General features: G+C 41.4%; 2 protein-coding genes across 2 annotated transcripts in view; one reads left to right on the top strand and one right to left on the bottom strand.

Annotated features, from left to right (window-relative positions):
* Window positions 1–15: 15 nt before the first annotated feature.
* On the bottom strand, window positions 16–5,572 carry rfc5 (replication factor C (activator 1) 5). The gene is made up of 11 exons (XM_050050653.1): window positions 5,416–5,572; window positions 4,699–4,763; window positions 4,308–4,444; window positions 4,105–4,184; window positions 3,916–3,989; window positions 3,355–3,514; window positions 2,766–2,847; window positions 2,527–2,656; window positions 2,272–2,349; window positions 495–549; window positions 16–396 (listed from the first exon to the last, which is right to left on the bottom strand). The coding sequence occupies exons 1-11, from the start codon at window positions 5,460–5,462 to the stop codon at window positions 297–299; spliced, it is 1,008 nt and encodes a 335-aa protein (XP_049906610.1). The 5' UTR covers window positions 5,463–5,572; the 3' UTR covers window positions 16–296.
* A 3,087-nt stretch (window positions 5,573–8,659) lies between these two features.
* The window catches only part of ksr2 (kinase suppressor of ras 2), a 170,468-nt gene continuing 159,730 nt past the window's right edge, over window positions 8,660–19,397 (top strand). Inside the window, exon 1 of the mRNA XM_050050637.1 lies at window positions 8,660–9,365. Coding sequence (XP_049906594.1) covers window positions 9,192–9,365 — 174 coding nt within the window. The 5' untranslated portion in view covers window positions 8,660–9,191. The remainder of the gene's footprint in view (window positions 9,366–19,397) is intronic.

Genomic DNA, 19,397 nt, shown 5'->3' with positions numbered 1-19,397 from the left:
AGTGCCCACAGGATGCATGTTTTTTTGTTACAAACAACTGCTTTCCATTTTGCTCAGCTTGTACGCAGATGTGTGACTAAGATGGCTGCTAGCATTCGTTTCTTCACTGCACATAAACTCTGCAGAGCAGTGGGCACTTATGGGCATCTGTTCTCTCTCTAAATAAGCAAGTGATTCCATCGATTTTTCATCATCAGTGATGGCGGTCACCAAGGAATTGGTGAAAACGTTTCTCTCCACCAGTGGTTTGTGGTCAAGAGGCAGAGTTTCATTGTGGGGTAAAGTGGTAACTGTATCTACGAGGCCTCGCTGACCACGAGGTCTCTGACCGCCTGGAATGCTGCGACCATGGAGCTGAGCTGGATCTTCTCACTGGTTCCTGAAGCGAGCCTGTGTCTGAGGAGACGACACACGATAACTGTCAACATCTGGATGTTTCAATAACTTTTATTTAATGTTAGTTTATGTAAATAAGCATGAGTTATGGCACTTACTCAATGTCAGCCAACTTGATGAGCAGACCGATGCGGATGGCAGGAGGAAAGTCCACTGGAGGGGAGACAAAGAGAAAATTAATTCAGATATTTGTCTGGCACCAAACTACTGAAAGACTTTGAAGTTGCAGAAAAAGATCGACACAAACAAACCCTCAAATAAACAAAGCAACTTCCATTATTCAGCAGGGTCATTATCTGTGACACAGATCTGGTGGCTCTTCAGCTAAATAATAGGCTTGTTCATGATGAGCCAGGCCTGTGCAGAACTAATCACCGGCAGTAACCTCACAGTGCATGCCGGCGTGATGTGTGTCCAATTTGATCCCAACTTGCTGCAGCATCTGACTGCAAACACGTAGGACATGATGGGAAACGCCTCATCAAACAGCTGACTGGCTCTTAGTTTTGACACAAACATCATGTGTTGTAGAAAAGTTTGTTTAATTCTAATATTTAATCCAAAATCAGCCATTAGTCTCATGTTTCTGCAATGAAGATTCACTCTGTTTTATGGTTGATAATAATACTTGGTTTGCAAACCTCAGGCAGCCTAAAGATGGCTCTAACAGGATGTAAATATTTCTGTGACTCTCTGTACACTCTGCAGCTTTGTTTTGCTGCCCCCTGCTGTCTGATCGTGCCCACTTTCCTAGTGAGGTGCAGTTCATCTCAAACAAGCCTCAGTCAAGTCATGTAACAGTCAACACATAAACCACCCACACAGCTTACTGTGGTTATTAAGCTATGGCTCTTGTATAAAAATTACCTGCAACTCTTAAAGACAAAAGCTAAAAGGCATCTAAATGGAGAAATATTTAATACCTGAACACTCCTTAGACAGCAGCGGGATTTAACCTACAGTAATTGCTCTTAATGTAAAACTTATTTATTTATTTTTTTTAAAGGTATACTATGCAGGATTTTCCTAAAAACAATATGTAGACTATACAAAAGCAATCCCTCTCAATCATCACTTGTAAGTGTGTAGAAGTGTATTTATCTGCAGAGACTCTGTCCTCTACCTGTATTTTCTTATTGTATTCTTATTTTGCATTATTCTGGATGTTCCTAAGCACAGCACACTGGTGACGTTGGGACTTTGTAAAAAGGTAGCGACCAGGTGCCAAACCGTAAGCAGCATGTTTCCAAAAGGAAGCTATGAAAATTGCAGACACAACGCCGAAAACAAACAAACACAAAGACAGAGAGTGAATCCCTGGCTTTCACTTTCGCTGGCAATACTGTTCGAGTAGCAACCAATGATTCCTGCATTGTATACCTTTAACACAGTATTTTCTATATACAGACTCTACATTCAGTGAATGTAGAGTCTGTAGGCAAACCCCGGAGATCTTGCCTCCAGAAGAAGAGCGGAAGAGCCCTGGTTTCCGGTTGTAGGCTGTTTGTAGTACGCGTGATATTGACCAATCACGTTTGAGCCGGCTGCAGTTGTTGCCAGGTTAAACGGTCCGTGCGGTGAACTAACGAGGCGGAACATAATTGGCGTCACTGCAAACTCTGAATCCATCGCAATGGTTCAGCATATTTACTTATACATAAACGGAAATCGGAAACGGAAATTTGCCTCCTCCGCCCAAATCAAACCAGAATGCCAAAAAATCTGGGGTCTGCCCCCAGAGGCTGTATCGCCGTCTGCAGGAAGTCAGACGCCAAATACAGCCGATGGGTTCAGAGAATGTTAACACAGTAACACAGTACCCTGTTGTAAACAAAATGTTGTTTTTTTCCATTGAAGAAACTGCAGTGTCCTTACCTCTGTGTATGAGCAGATGAACCTCAGTGAGGATATCGTGCAGGGCCAAACCTTTCAAAGTCTTGAGCTCCAGGATTTCTGTCAAGGAAATGTTAAGGAGCTGCAACAACACAAACTGAGCTGGTGTTAGTGGGCGTCTTGTTTCACATTTTGATGAGTTTAGCCAATCAAATCCCCAAACTTCAAATTAAATCATGCAAAACAAGTATAGCATGGGTAATATTTACTGCAATTACAAGACAATGTGGAGGATACGCTTGTACGCTGCAGTGAAGTCTTTGTTGAGGGACCAGTCGAGGATGTTGGCTATATCTGAGCGGAGGGGGTGACCCGTGCAGGTGTACACATTTTCCTCTGTGACCTTCCCATACGCCATACTGGTGCTCTGAAATCACGCAGGTGGAGCACAATTAGCACATGAATGAAAACACTGTGAAGTGACAGTGAGGACAGCGACGCTGTGAGGCACAATGATGGTGAGCTTTTGGTCGTACCTGCAGTATGTTGAGTGATCTTCTCATGTCGCCTGATGATAGCGTAACAATGGCCTTCATCCCACCTGGATTTATGTCAATACTGGTACAAAAAAAAAAATCACTCTTTCAATGAACAGTTTCAATTTGTGACATGCATCATCTTTAAACAAAATTATATGATTATCGAACTGCAGTACCTTTGTATAAATACCATAAACAGACAATGTCATGGATTGGCTTCTTTGATTTTACGCTACTGGTACTGATATACTGTAACTAACCCAAACAGAGCCCTGTTTCGCCATTAACATATTTCTTATTTTTATAAAGAAGTCATGATTTTTCTTTTTATAAAATCAACCTGTCACTTTTTCCTCACTATCTGTCACAGTAACAAAATTGTGTGAGAAAACCTGTCCAAAAGTATGAGCTCGTTTTTTTGTGTCGTAAAGCAACTTCTTTTGATGCTGTAAAATAATATGTTTCGTATCACTATGAGTGATGAAAAAAAAAACAACAACACACAGCATCTTTAAATCTCTTCCACCTCAGATTGTTTCAGCAGTGGACAGAGAAGAAAACATTCACAGCACACACACTTTCTCACCTCTCCTGCTGGACTACGTGCTCCAGCCGAGGGATCATCTGGTCCGGGGACAGCGGGCCGAAGCGAAACCTGGTGCAGCGAGACTGCAGGGCCGGGATGATCTTGGACAGGTAGTTACAGATCAGACAGAATCGAGTGTTTTCTGTAAACTTCTCAATCACTGAGGGAAAGACAGAGAGATAGAGCGGGGTGAGAACGGGATAAACACAAGTTAAGCTCTGACATGTCCCTGTCTTCTTAAAGTCCTCTCATACAACTCACTGTTAAAACCTAAAAACATTTAAAATGATTTTGAATCCTTGCCGACAACATCCACACTTCTCATATCTTCCTACATGTCATAGGTATGTTACTTCACCAAGAAACTACATGTCTGTAAAGGTAAAAGTGTTCCAGTTTAACTCAATCAACAGTTAAATCTTCTGATAGGTGTTGCTTTTTAGAATGAATATCAGGGTGTGCAAGCAGATATGCTGTAATTCACCAGTAGTCAAATTGTCTGGCTGCTCAGTGAGCCGTGTGGCTCACAGTGGGCAACGCCCGGCCGAACAGATGGCCTACCTCGCCGCAATGCATTCTGGGCATCCTGGGTCATGGCATCAGCCTCGTCCAGTATCACTAACTTGAAGCCCTTCCTGGAGGACAAGAGGCACGGACAAAAAGGCAGGCAGCAGTTTAAATAATCTCCTTTGCTATTATGGGTTGTAGATAAAAGAAAAGAGCATGAAGAACATAGATTTTTAGTCTTACTTGAAGATGGTCCTGGTGCTGGCAAAACTCAGAACGGGACCTCGTACAACATCAATGCCTCTGTCATCTGATGCGTTTAGCTGCAAAACAAAACGAGTCAAATATCAAATCAAAGAACCACAAAGTCTGCGGTGCAAAGAAAAGTGGAAGCCTTCACATCCCAACGAACCAAACGCTTGTCATGATGATTAATTGTAGTGTACCTCCAACACCATGGAGTTGAACTCTTTGTCCTTGTACAGCTGCCTGGCACAGGCGAGGATGGTGGAGGTTTTGCCTGTTCCAGGGGGGCCATAGAACAAGAGATGGGGAAGCTTGTCCTCACTGATGAACTTCTGGACTGAAGAGATGAAAACACGGACAAAATTAATCGTCTGAATTTGACTGGGTCCTTTCTAATGTTAATTTGAAATATGAGGAAATATTGGCTTCAGCACTGGTCAAATTTAATGCAGTTACATCATAGACAAGGATCGGAAACACTGATAGACAGCAAGCAAAGTTATCTATCTTTAATTCATATTTATGTACCATTAAGTGTGATGCTTTAGTTTTGGAAATGAGGGTAATGTATTTATGTATTCATATACTTACTGGTGCTTAGAATATCCTTGTGTGAGATCAGATCATCAAGTGTCTGTGGTCTGTATTTTTCAACCCTGGAGCAGAAAACACATCACCCATTAATAATGTTTTAAATAATAAATACTTGTAACAGCTCAATGACAAATGCTAGCAACACATGCATGCAGCACAAGATCATTAAACATAAATAACTAAAAATATTACCATGTTTTAAACCCTGAACATCATCATTCTTTGCATACTGGTGTAAACTACAGAGCGAACTTCATTAAGAATCTGTCTAATTTAATACGATCTTACGTATAAGTTTAAATATATATGCAAGACGCTTTATCTTAATAAAGATTTTACATTTTTGGGTACCACTTTTCAAATCGGCATATATATTATGTAGGTCTACTGTGCACTTATATGTTAAATAAGCTGGCAACTTTGTAATTTCGTCACAGTAGACGCTGCTAAATTTCCCATGAGTCAGTTGGTTCAAGAGGCAACACGACGCATTGACAGGTTAATGTGTATGCCGAATTGAAGAGAAACTCACCTAGCGCAAGATTTAATATTCGTTTAACAAGTATGAGTAATATCTAACGTTATTTGTAAATACCAGAGAAGCTAACATTGCAACGACGCTGCTATCTTCAGGCTATAGTAACGTTAGGTACGTTAGCTAGCTAGCAACAACGATTTCAACCTCTCTGCGATAAACAGCGGCTTTAAACTCACCACGGTAAGTTCCTGGTCTGTGGCGGAGCTTTACTTGTTGAGGCCATGTCTCCTGTTGACTGTGAATTTAGCTCCAAGCTGTGTTTTTAATACTTTTAGAGTTTTGAACGCTTCCACTCTACGTTTACTGTCTTTGGCGCGCTCCACAACAAAAACGGGCGTCAAACGTCACGACGTAGAGCCAATCGGATCGCTTTTTCGGATCATGTGGGCGGGGTCTCGATGACACGTTTGCCCACTGTAAAAAAAAGTGTGCGAATTATGAAAAAATATATTTTTTAAAGTGTAAGCCTACACTGCAAACACATATTTGTGGTGCACTTTGTAAATACAGTTCTGGATCAAATGTAATCTTGAAAACATCAGATATAATGCTGTTAATGCTGTACTATCTTTCTCTACAAGCCAGTGTTTTATTTAACTAGGTTGGACCCAATGCTGACTGAAGGCTCTGCAGGTGACACAAAGAAACTGTCATAAAAATTTGCCACCAGTGTCCTCACCCTGCCTCATTAGAGGTGGCATTGCTATGCAGAGTTCAGATCCCTAAGAGAGCAAATTATCACAATTAACAACTTAGTTGTTAATTCTCCCATCTGAGTTGTTTTGTTTTATGAAGTTCTTTACAATATAATCTCACCACTGTTATGCTCAGTTAGTTATGGAACTGACAAATGATCCAATGATAAAAAAAGTTAAAAGTCTGCAGGCTTGTCTTGGCCTTAAATTGTGCACACACACCTCAACATGTTACTTTAATTTAATAAAATAAAGCTCATTTACTCTCCTCATAAACTGTAGGTTACTCCACTTTACCCCAACATGACCTTTTTTGCATTGTAGTTTTTAATTCAAATGTATGTGAAAATGCAGGTTCAAGCCACAAGAGAGTCAAAAAACCTTAATCTGAGGGCCTCACACACCTCATTCTTGAAGCAGGTGTTGCATTTAATGAACTGAAAAAGACAGTGATGCCCATTGTATTTATTTTCAGTTGTATGAAGAATACAAGACAATGGCGACAATCAAATATCCTTATTTATTTACATATGTCAAAAAGTCCAGTGCACCTGCACATTTTTAGATGGCACAATTCCCCTGAATTTGGATTATTATTCCATCCAACACTTTATAGCAGCAGATCCCAACCGTTTCGACTCCTTGAAATGAAGCAGTGTCTTGTCACCTTACCACAGATTAGTGATACCAGTTGTGAGCAGCCAGAGAGGGTTTTTTCCTCCTCAGATTCTTTCATTTGAAAGATTTTTGAAGAACATGGCGACAGTATCCAGTCAATAAAAGCAACATTTAGATTAAAGTCAGTAGAACAAACATACGCTTAATATTGTGTAACAGAAACATATATTCTTTACTGCACATCTCTTAAACCATCTTATACCCTCTCAGATTTGTCATGGCACCGTTCAAGGTTCCTTAACAATGCCTAATAAACAGATGGAAATTTTCAGTAAAGCATGCTTTGAAGGATTACTGAACAGGCCTACACAGGGGCCCACAGTGTCAGGGCCCCCCCTGGCCTTTACTTTCAAAATGACACTCAAATTAACCGATTTATCGGCCGGCCGATTATAGCCATTAGAGAATAATCGGCAATCGGCCAAAAGTTGGGCCAACTGACGCCGATGTTAACACTTATATTTTCATCACTAATAAAATGCAGGGAATATGGTGTTTTACTTAGAAATGATGTCCTTGTGTTGCGTTTTGCACTATAACCTACCTCTGTTAAATTGGCAATAATAAGAAGAACTCTGGTACTGTGAACATACATGTGAATGTCTTAATTCATATAGACTTCACTTGATTATTTTATTTCCCCTAGGTTTACTGCCTTTTTGCACATCATATTTTTGATTTATTTTGTGTTCAAATTGTTCATAAGCTGCGTTCCACACAATTTCTGATAATAAAAGTATTTGAAAATAGTAAAATGTTCTTCCTTCAATTTATATATTCGTAACGAGTGTTTGAACTATTTAAGCCATCAAAAGCAGGTATTTCAGGGTTTTTTTAAATTGAAAAATGTAAAAATTTAATCGGCCGATATATCGGTTATCAGATTTTTTATTCCATAATATCGGAATCGGCATCAGCCCCAAAAAATCCATATCGGTCGGACCCTACAAAACAATTAGGAAGACAGACAAAAATGACTACAAATCAACACAGAATGTCTATGAAGTGGCACAAAATGACCAAAAAAGACTTAAGGGGGCGACAGTAGCTCAGCCTGCCCAAGTCCCCATCCGGACCAAATATGGAGTGTGGACTGGTCACTGGAGAGGTGCCAGTTTGCCTCCTTGAGCAAGGCACAGAACCCCCAACTGCTTGAGGCACCTGTCCATGGGCTCTGACATCTCTCAACTTAATGCATGTATAGGTCCTATTTGTGGATGTGTGCGTATTTTGGGTCTGTGTGTGTGTGACAACAGAGTGAAAAAAATTGAATCTCCCTTTTGGGATTTATAAAGTATTTCTTCGTCTTCTTGAAATGATCTTAAAGAGACGCAAAAATACCTGAATAAGACACTCAAACGACTAAAAAACAACACAAGGCAACCAGAAGGAGACACAATATGAGTCTGTGTGTCCTGCTCCTATGTTGGAGAGGTGGTGGGGCCCTTTGTATATCTGTGCCCAGGGGCCCATTGTCTCATAGTCCGCCCATGCAAGCATGATAAATAAAAAGTGCCCATCATATGTGCTTTTTTAATTTATATTGTTTGTTCATTGTGTTTGCTGTATTTCCTGGTTATGATTATGTTAGGGTCTTAACATTTGATATTTCTTTTCATCAGGAGTACAGAAGAGGGAATAAGACACACAAGAAGCAGCAGACAGGTACACACTGACACAATTACCCTAAAAAGGAAGAAAATAAAAGTTAAAATTCATCAAACTTTTACGAGAATTTCCAGTTTTAAACAGGCCTGTTGTGTCATGGCCTACTAGCTATAGAAATAGTGTGTGTAGGCTGCAGGTGAGTGTAAGCTATGTGTGTGTGAGTGTATGTGAGCGTGCACATTGAGGTGTGTGTATAAAAACATATGATAAAGGTACATCCCCCCATCTTTCCTCCAGACATGTAAAAAGTCTTGCTCCTCACACAGGCCTGGAGACTGGCTGAAGCACTGAGCCCACCGCACTCGGCGCTAATCTCGCGAGAGCGGCCCCTCACGGCGGTGCCTGGGCGATGCGATGCTGTTGCTGTGGGTTTGATTGACAGGAAACATGTCGGTGTGGTGGGAGCGAACCGGGATGCAGCTGCTGCCAAGGGAGACAGGGAGTACCTGCATCCAGTCCACACATCAGCACCTTTAAAACCACCAGGCTTTCCCCACAGATCCGTGTGCTCATGATGCGCTGCTGAACCGCTTCTCTTCTCTTTTCTTTTTTTTTTTTTTTTTTTGTAAAAAAGCAAACCCATCCATTTGAAACGAAGGGGCACCCAATGGATGCTGTGGCGAACCGTGTCGTCCCGCTCGGTATCTTCACATTGTGTTTGATTTAGCCTCCAGCCAGAGACACCTTGATGAAACAGCAGGAACTACGAGGACTGTTGCAATGGAGTCGACTCTCTCACGGCTCAAACCGCGTCTGTAAACCTACAACATCTCGTTTCATGGCGTTTTGCAGGTTGCTCTGCTCCGTGGGCTTCTCCACGTTTCTTTCCTGAATTATTATTTTTGTTGTTGTTTTTTTTTTTTTTTATTTCAAAGTGCAAAGGGAAAATAACGACCACTGCTCGCAAAACTATGAACGAGGAGATGACAAAAAGCGAGGAGCAGCATCTGAGTTTGCAGAAAGCCTTGCAGCAGTGCGAGTTGGTGCAAAATATGATAGACATAAGCATTTCTAGTTTGGAGGGTTTACGGACCAAATGTGCCACATCCAACGACTTGACACAAAAAGAGATACGCACGCTGGAGGTAAGCACCGTTTGAGCGCAATGACTGAATTTCTGCTGTGCATCTTCATGTGAATCAATACGGGGGGCTGCCACCGTCTGTTATTTATTTCTAGGCCACCGCATATTTTTCAGCGCTTTTTCCTCCAAACTGCTTTTCTGTGCTCGCTGTCGCCGCCGCATCAGCGTGCACAGATCCCTGCCAAAGCCCACTGCTATCTGTTTTGTGCAGTGCAATAAATCAAGAGGCTATACGGGGCTGCAGTGGGCTGTTGGAGACTTGCGCATTCTGCAGGTGGCGGGGAGAGAAGGTGGCTCTTCTCCATCAGAATAATATGTGAGGCAGCCGCGGCCTATAGGCAGCCCGTGTTTACAATCCATTACCAATATGCCAGGCTGCGCATCTGTCCTCGCAGCGCATCCAGGCCCCGCTGTTATGCAAGGCGAGCAGATTACTGAAATTGTTACAACATATCGTTATCCGTTTAATTGGCCCGCGGGGTATTCCGTAAATTGCGTTACGTAATGGCCATAATATCCCGGTGTTGTGTTTGAGGTATCAGACTGTCCGTTTTTAGACCACTTAAACCAGTCAAACGCCCCACCTCCCCTCCTTCCACCAGTGAGAGGCTGTTACGGGACATGAAATAATGCCATAAAGTGCGATAAGGTCACTGAAAACTCAGCAGACAGCCCAGCATTAAGGGCCTGTAAGAATGTTATGGTGATCCCTCAGGAGATTAAAACAAACACCATTAAGTGCGATAAGGTCGCCATAAACTCTGCATTGAGTATCTGCGTGTGCCATCAACACACTTTAGGTCCCAGAGGGGAATGTAATTGAGATGTTATATAAAAATAAAGTCACTTATGAGTGCCACACACTAATCCCAGCCCCACAGGAATATCTGGATATATAACATATATAAACATATATAAACACATATATTCAAAGCTGTGCCTGAGCTATCAGCTGCTATAGAGATGAAGTTTGTAACTGTTGCACAGACAGGAATCCAAGAGGAGAGACATCTAATATTAAGTACAAATGTGTTGCCAGCAAACAGCAGGCTACAGTATGAAGATGAATGTTCACTGAACGCCTTGCAAAGCATCATGGGTGCTGGATCATTTGTTGCAAGCATCACAGAAGTATTCTTTTTGTGTTACAGCATATTAATATCAGGAAGATGGATCATTGTGGATGGAACTGGTTGTCAAAACTGAGATAAAAAGGATGGATTTTGGATGAATCTTGAGCATTTCCCAAAGATAAAGTAAACATACCTGGATAGTATGTTCAGGTTTTTTAGAAAGTACATATTGGCAAGCATATGTGTAGATATATCTGTACCAACTGTGGTGCATGTCTGAGGGACTTTACAGAAACTATTTGGTGGTTAAAGGGGGTCAGGCGGCACGGTGGTGCTGTGGTTAGCATTGTCGCACTGTCCTGGTTCGAACCCTGGGGTGGGGGGTTTGCATGTTCTCCCCGTGTCAGCGTGGGTTTCCTCCAGGGTGCTCCAGCTTCCTCCCACAGTCCAAAGACATGCAGGTTAACTGGTGACTCTAAATTGTCCGTAGGTGTGAATGTGAGTGTGAATGGTTGTCTGTCTCTATGTGTCAGCCCTGTGATAGTCTGGTGACCTGTCCAGGGTGTACCCTGCCTCTCGCCCAATGTCAGCTGGGATAGGCTCCAGCCCCCCGCGACGCCCAACAGGATAAGCGGTTACAGAAAATTAAAGGGTCAGAAAAAGTGCAGGGTGTTGTAATTTTTTTGGCTGAAGGTAGAATAGTCTGACTTTATAGGGAGCAGGAAGGTCTTTTATTTTTATATTTTCATTCCTGCTTTATGCAAAATCCAGAGCATATAAGTTGTCTGCACACAGTTCTCAACATGGCCAGCTAGCAGCTAACAGAGCTAATTCCATACACAGCGCTAAACAACAGTAACAGTGCTGAAAGAGCGGACAGTGTTAACCAGGGGTAACCAGAGAGTGGGTGCTGCGATTCCTCACCACTGCTGTCCCAATATCAGCACTAACTGGCTAGCGATGAGCTAGCGATGAGCTAGCCAGCGGGGCACACACATGCACTAATATGCACAAGCAGCCAGACCGGTTTACCACAGTAAACCACAAAAATGCTCAAATTACAGCACACACAGATGTACTGTAAGAGAACACCTTTATTCAAATATATCTTTACATAGCAAAAACTGGTTTGAATGCTCTGAGTTTCGCATGCAGAACCTTTAATTCTGTTTAACTTCACCCTTTCTTTACAATAATCTCAAAAGTTGAAATGTGTTTTATTAATGTGTACATGGATGGTGCACATTATGAGCACTATTAAGATATTATCCGTTAGAATGGGGCAGCAATATGACAGGTGCAAACTTGCAGTGTACATTTGCAGTGACACCCATGTGGTTAAAGGGACCTTGCAGAGTTTCTGACCACTACTGGTGCTGTGGAGGGTTTTTTTGTTAATGAGGCAGCATTGTTTGTATCGCTTGTTGTACCAGACTGACATGACACAAGCATGAGGAGTGATGTGAAACACATTTCTGGTTTTGGTGGCTGCAGAGGGCAGTGATGCAGGACAGCAACGTGCCACGGACAGAGAAGAAGACAGTTGTGAGTTTGTGTAGACGAAACAGGTTTTGAAAATGTTATTGATCAGTTTATACTCAATCCATCGAATTGAATGCAGGAAATATAATGCACTGAGGGTGTTGTAGGCTTTGTTATAGTGGAACATCTGGCTTCACCTTCTATACTTAGTGTAGTTCTGTGAAGTGACACTCTCTGCAGCAGTATTTCCTGTCACTTGACACCTTAAACCCTTTCATGGCTTATACAGAGTGAGCAAAGTCAGAATTATCTCCTATCTATGAACATTTTTTCCCTTTGAACACTCAAAAACGATTTCCCATACAATTCATCATTAAAGGTCCAGTGTGTAGGATTTAGCGGCATCGATTGGCAGAAATATGATATTCATAACTATGTTTTCATCAGCTTATAATGAGCTGAAAATAATAATTGTTGTGTTTGTGTTACCATCAGAATGAGCAGTTCATATCTACATGGAGTTCGCCATGTTGTTTCTACAGTAGCTTAGAAAGGACAAACCAAACGCTGGCCCTAATTAGGGCCATTTGCATTTTTGCGTCTGCCACCGTAGCTCTCCAGCAAGCTTCAGTTGGTTTATTTTTGGATGCAGGTAATACAGTGTTTCCATTGAGTTAGTTAGTTATCCGAAGCTATGTTACTGGTCTCCATCAACTCCTGAGAAAATCATCTACCTTGTAACATTCACTAGCTAGGTACTACTTTGTTTCTCTTGTTTGGTGCTGGGCTTGTCGTGCACTGTGGGTTTATCAGTGTTGTTTTGTTATAAACAGATGCCTGCTGCAGCTGGAATTTCAACTTCCGGGTTTGTCTTGTGATGCCATAGAGCCAAAAAAAGACGTTTCCCCATAGATTATAATATATAATAATATAATACATTGTGAAAGAGACGTCTGTAAATCATTAGGTACATTTTGAGTGTTAGACAAAACTTAAAGCCAATAAGAGGCTGCATAGACAGGCTACTTACTAATTGATGCGCTCGCCTGACCGAACTGACCGCAGCTCATCAGGTGAAACAAAGAGTCCACTGCTTCTTCTTCTTCTTCTTTGGTGCATAATTTATTTATCACCGCTACAGTCCTTAATGAAAAACTTGCAAACATCCATGGATCTGTGTCCATAATCCATTCAAATATACACATTTTTTACCATTACATTAAGCAGCGTACACCTGACTTGACGTGGCCCGAAGTTGCGGTAAAAAAACTCTGTGTACTTCCCGTCTAGCAACACCTGTCCCTCAATGAATAGTTCCTACCTGTATTGACAGACACCCATGACAGTACAGTGACCCCCACAGGACAAATTAGCATCCTGACTCATGGCTCCTATACCTGCAAAATCACTTGTTTGGGTATTTGATAATATTTCGAATGTCTAGAAGAGCTGCACAATTAAATCATATTTACTCCCATTCAAGCTAGTGGAGGACTAAACTGGAAGCTAGCCCTTCTGTCTGTAAAAGTCTCGAGTGCGCCTGCTTCATGGTAACCACAGTGTGGAATATCTGGGTAATTTTCTACCACTGAAATTTAGCTTTTTGGCCACCTCAGACACTGTATGCAGTTTCCATCACACATCCATGGTCCCAATTTATGTCTCATCTGTGGTTGCTTTCTTTCTTTCTCCCCTCATAACTGCTTAGAAATCCACAGTGATGATGACTTAGATTTGTTGCAGACCCCCTAAAGCTTTAAATGAAGTAGTGACTGTGAGTAATTTTGCCAAACTTCAGTTGTTCAGCGGCAACCACACAGTGTATCTCTGTGTTAAAGTTTTGGTCTAATACTGATTTGACCAATCTGTACGGTACAGGATGCTACTAGGACATTCACACTAGCTACATTTCTATTATTAAGTGTATGTCCACCAGACAAAATAATAGAAACACCAACATGAATTCAGGTCACAGTGAGATATTTTGGTAGTCACGTACTGTTGTGGGCTGCAATTCTTCTGTTGTTAAATTTAGGCTACAATCCCCTCGGAAAAAAACACATTTCATCAATACCCAGGAACCAATACAGATATGGCTGCTGCAGAAACTTGCTCTGGGTGGAACTGCATCAGCTTTTTGTATTATTTAATTTTGTGAGAGTTTTCTGAGCAGAAACAGTTGGAAGAAATGTTCAACAGAAAGAAACGAGTATTAGAAATAATGCAGAACAAAGGAAAACACACCTAACAGTTGATTCACGAGTGCAACAAAGGAACCGTCTAATCTTCCTCAAATCCTCCGAGTTGGAGAGCTTTCAGGATGGCAGTCCCCTTATTGCCTCAACGACAAATGAGTTGTCCACCAGGGGTTTTGATGAGGATCACAATGACGTCAGCCGTACGCAAAGCCTCCCTCGTTAACCTGCCCTGATCTTTATTGAGTGCTGTGTGTACAGGAGATTCCTCTACGACATCCCTGTTTTCCATCTCTATTATTAACCCAAAGGACCCAGATTGTGCCTCAGACACAATCTGTTAGAGGCGTCGAGCACTGACCTTGCTTTAGCCAAAAGCTTCACCAAGAATAGCAGCCTATATCATTACCTGGATGAAGTGTTGATACTGGTTTCCATTAATATAATTATGCATTGTCGGCGGTATCCCTTGGATACACTGGAATGATCAGCGCACATGATGAATGATGGGGTTTTTTTAGGCTTTTGTAAAGATGCAGACGCATGATAGAGAATGACATGTGATCCAATTATGTAATTCATGTAACAGAAAAGAAGGCAGGTAAAATAAGTGTTGTTATCCATTCATACTCAGGTATATTAGACAGTGTGTATTTATTTACAATGTTTAGTTTTGCTTCAAAGATGGAGCCACACATTTTTACTGTGAAGAACAGGTAAAGCTCTGTAACCAGAAGGTTAAAGGGTTCACTGGCCTTAAAGCAAACTAGGTCATACAAAGTATTGTCCAACCACGTCTAAAGGCTAGGGCCGTCCTGAAGACCATCTTCTGGGGCTTCAGAGCTTTAGTAGTAATCAAGGGCAAATACTCGAAGCAGCAGCTCGAGTGGTGGTGAGGATGCTGAACATAAATGCTCATTATAATGTAGGAGCTTGCAGCTACATGGATGTTTAACCCGGCCTAACCTGGCTGATGAGCTTTGATGCCACAGCTACCGTGGTTGTGTTGAGTTTTGACAGTAAACTGCAGGTCCAGTTGCAGAACAATCATCGTGTTTATTGAAACCACCAAACACAGGTTGAATAAATGTCCAATTTTTTATCTGTCATATAAAATGGAATACACAACCTTGAGCGGTCAAAATCCATCTGCTCTTCCAGGGTGAAACACCTGATGGCACCAGTGTTTTACAGTGTACTGCACAGTAAATACATCCAATGTCCGCAGAGTGAATGACTTATTTGGCTCTTACGATAATAGGTCCCTAATCTACGACAACGCCTGACAAATCTGTGCAACAGAAGTGCACAAACAGCATCATCGCTCCTGCAAATTTAAGATTTGAAATTTATATTTACAAGAGTCAGTGTTTCTATTTACACAGGTTAGAAGCAGTGCTGAAGGCCCGTCTTTGGAGCCGCTCTCCTCCCGTCTGCTCAATAAGCACAAGCTAACACAGCAGCAGTGGCTAACATCTGACACTGAGCTGTTAAACAGTCCCAACAAACTGACACAAACGCCAAAATGGCTCCACTCTGACCTGAAACACCTTCACGACAGCTGTGTGATGCTAATAGTTTAATGTGATTTCACAGAAATTTGTGAATACGTGACCTCTGAACCTCATCACGTGGTGGTGGCACATATTGTGTTGACATTATGTGGTGCATGGCAGCACGGTAGGGTTTAGGCACCAAAACTAGTTGGTTAGATTTGGTTGAAGATTGTGTTTTTTGTGTATATGCAGGCGGACTCAACAGCTGTTCCAGGTGCTGAGCTTGAAATGAGACGATAGAGCGCAGCTGTATACTAAAATAAGATCTTTCCCATTTTAAATAGTAATGTTGCTGCCACAAAAAAAATCAATAAATGGGAAACACTGAGATATACATGTATTTATAATGTCTTTATTGTCATTTCTCAAAATAAATAAATAAAACTGAATATCTGAATCCCAAAATTGAAAAAGGGAATACCTACCCAAGGAACTATTATCTGAATAGTTGAATATTTGGGGTCCAGCCCTACTAAAGGCCCGAGTGTCTATACCTGCTCTGAGTGGCCACACTGTCAAATTCTGTATTAAACTGCATGCCTCCCTGAACTTGGGAATAAGGGTGCAAACATTTGGACAGCCTCTCCTTTAAAGCACAAGAACAAAAACGCTTGAGAGCAGTTGAAAACCCAGCCTTACTTTCACACCTGTGGTCAATTGCTTGATAGAGTAGACATGATTGTCACATGTTTGTCTTATCATCCTTTGAGTCAATATGCCAGACTTGTGAGCAAACAGCTGCTTATTTACACATCCAGAAGTTACGGAGCAACGTTGTCATTTATTTGGACTCATGTTTCATGCTGCCTGGCACATGTAAGTTCAATATTCACTGCATGTCTAGATCTTTTTTGGCCTTTCAGCTGAAAAATGCTCCACTATGTTCACCATCTAGTTTCTAACTGTCTCTGTCTGCTGTTCGGTGCTGAGCAAGTAATGTACAGCTGGATTTAGAGAGTTTTACTGTAAACAGCTGCATGCTGAGGCTGACTTTCCCCAATTTTATGAAGTGAACTATCAAATTGTTGGAGTATTGTGGTCAAATCACGTCTGAAACCATTGTGATCCCCGGCAAGTAAACTTTGCTTTGGTATGCTAAAATTTACAGAAGCAATATTTGAGGTGTTTAAAGGTCCAGTATGTAGAATTTTGGGGTAAATATTCACAGAAAACGAATATGATATTCATAACTGTGTTTTCGTTCGTGCATATGTACCTGAAACTAAGACTCATTGTGTTTTTGTTACCCTAGAACAGGGGTCAGCAACCTTTGCTATCAAAAGAGCCATCTTTGGCCAAAAAAGCTCTCAAATAATCTGCCTGATGCTGCAAAACATATTTAAGTCTTATAATGACGGAAACAGAAAGTCTAAATTTGCCCAACAACATTACTCTGAGCATTTATTAATATGTTTTACCACCAGGTAGATACTCTGCTGTGGGCTATTAATGATTGTTTGGTGCTTTAACTTTGCAGGGGTGGTGGTAAAAGCAAACAAATATGTCCACGCACTGTGAAATTCTCTGTTGTCCTACAAGACTTTTTTGATTGGGAATCCATAGCTAGCTTAGCTAAGGCGATCCAAGACAAGCCATTGCTATTGAGGTTCAGCAAAATTTAAAGGAAAAGGTGGGGTGGTTCGGGCATCTGATCAGGATGCCTCCTGGATGGATGGATGGAGACGGGCCGTATGATGCACATTTAGTTGATAAAGTGTAAAAACATTTTTTTATTCTGTGTATGTGCTACACATTTTACAGCGGAGAATGTAAGAATCACTCAAGGCCTACAACAATGAAAAATGAAAATGTTAAAAAATAGCCATTATTAATTTCCATATAATGATTTGCCAAAGCCACAGGAAGCCACTGGAGAGGGGCAAAAGAGCTGCATGTGGCCTACCCCTGCCCTAGAGTGAGCTGTTTATACCTACATATAGAGCGAGTCCTCTTCCATGGAGGCTGCCATGTTGTTTCTACAGTAGCCCAGAATGGACAGATTAGTCACTGGCTCTAGATCGGGCCATTTGCGTTTTTGCATCACTGTAGTTGTCCAAGCTGCTAAGCACAGGTGAGAGTTTCAGTTGGCTGCAATCTGCAACCTCACCACTAGATGCCTCTAAATCCTACACACTATACCTTTAATATTTGAGGTGTCTGGGCCGCTTCAAGTTTATGAATATGCTCTCAGTTAATACTTTACCCTAAAAATCTGGCACCTATGTCCTATATCTTTATCAGTGCATTGAGAATGTCTCACACATGGAATGAATGTGCAGATTTTAAGTTACATGACTTTGCAGGAAACATGAGTCGAATTTAACAGATCAGATAATGCTGATGTAGAAGTTATAGTCCGTTGTGCATTCAGTTTTTCAGTTTATCTAAAGAAGTCAATTTAGTGCATGTCTCAAATGGGAATGACACAATATAAGCTCCTCTACTTAAAACTTAATGGTTCACTCCAACATTTTAAAAAGTCCTCCCACCTCCTTTAAACATTACAGTGGATATAAATAGATCTTTTTGATTAGCTTTGTCAACTTGACTTTTTCTCCCCTTAATACCTTTGCACCTTTTTGTTTATTTTTCCTTTCAGGTGCAACATAGGTCTAGATCCAACCTTGTCCAACCAGTGTTGACGCAGTTAAAAAGACACAACTCCCGGCTTGTCTTCTTGTGCATGGATAGTTCTGCTTTTGTAACTTGGTGGTGAAAGAATACAAGCAGCGTTATCAGAGGCTCGTCTAGCACTCTGTGCAAGGACAGAGACAGACGGTAAAGATAATAAAGTGTTAGAAACAGATAATTTTTCAGCTTGTGGCGTGCTGTTGTTAGCCTGCTAGCCCTAGCAGCTTATGCTCGTGCACCTGTCCTCAGCACTGTACAGTATGTTCAGTCCCTTCTGGTTTTCGCCACAGCAAGGGAGTCAAGTTTGCCTCGGCAAATCTGTTCTGACTGGAGCTTTAGGATGGCGATGCTGCTCTGTGGTTGGTTTTAAACGTGGGATCAGGGCGTTACCCAGGGTTCCACTGGCTGCATTGTTCTCACTGAGGGGGGCGTCTTGAATGCTCAGTGTAAACAAAACATTTTTAACAATAAATTTCAACTGAATACAATCCAGCTCCATTTTCCCTGTTCCCCCCTCTTACCTGGACAGCTTTCTCATTACAGAGGAGACAGAGAAGTCACATTAAACTTCACAACGTATATAATCAGTTGTTCACCTTGTTTATAACTTGATGTCCATCAGGTCAACCACTACTTTAGAATCATTTTGGTGTCAGGTGCACTGCAGTAATAGTTGCTTGCTAAATGTTAAGTATAAAATAGAATGTATATATATATATATATATTTAATTAAAAAGTGAGGTAAATTCTAAATGGGGGAAAAAAGCTGAAAACATTTGTGAGTTGGTTTTAACAATGAATTTTAAACATGTTGGGCAGGGGCGTGCACAGATATTTTGAGGGGCTCTAACTTTAAAATGAAGCGCCCCTCAGATTTTAGGTGTCACCTGAATATGGCCATTTATCAATTTTAAATTTGTAAATAGTTTTAATTTAATCGTAATAAAACTGCACACTTAGTGTAAGGTTTTTTTTTTGTTTTTTTTTAAGATATTTTTTGGGCCATTTTGCCTTTAATGGACAGGATAGGTAAGCGTGAAGGGGGGAAAGAGAGAGGGGGGATGACATGCAGCAACGGGCCACAGGCTGGATTCGA

The sequence above is a fragment of the Epinephelus moara genome, chromosome 8 (assembly GCF_006386435.1).
Source record: "Epinephelus moara isolate mb chromosome 8, YSFRI_EMoa_1.0, whole genome shotgun sequence".
Classification (NCBI taxonomy): Eukaryota; Metazoa; Chordata; class Actinopteri; order Perciformes; family Serranidae; genus Epinephelus; species Epinephelus moara.
This window is presented reverse-complemented; position numbering and strand designations above follow the sequence as displayed.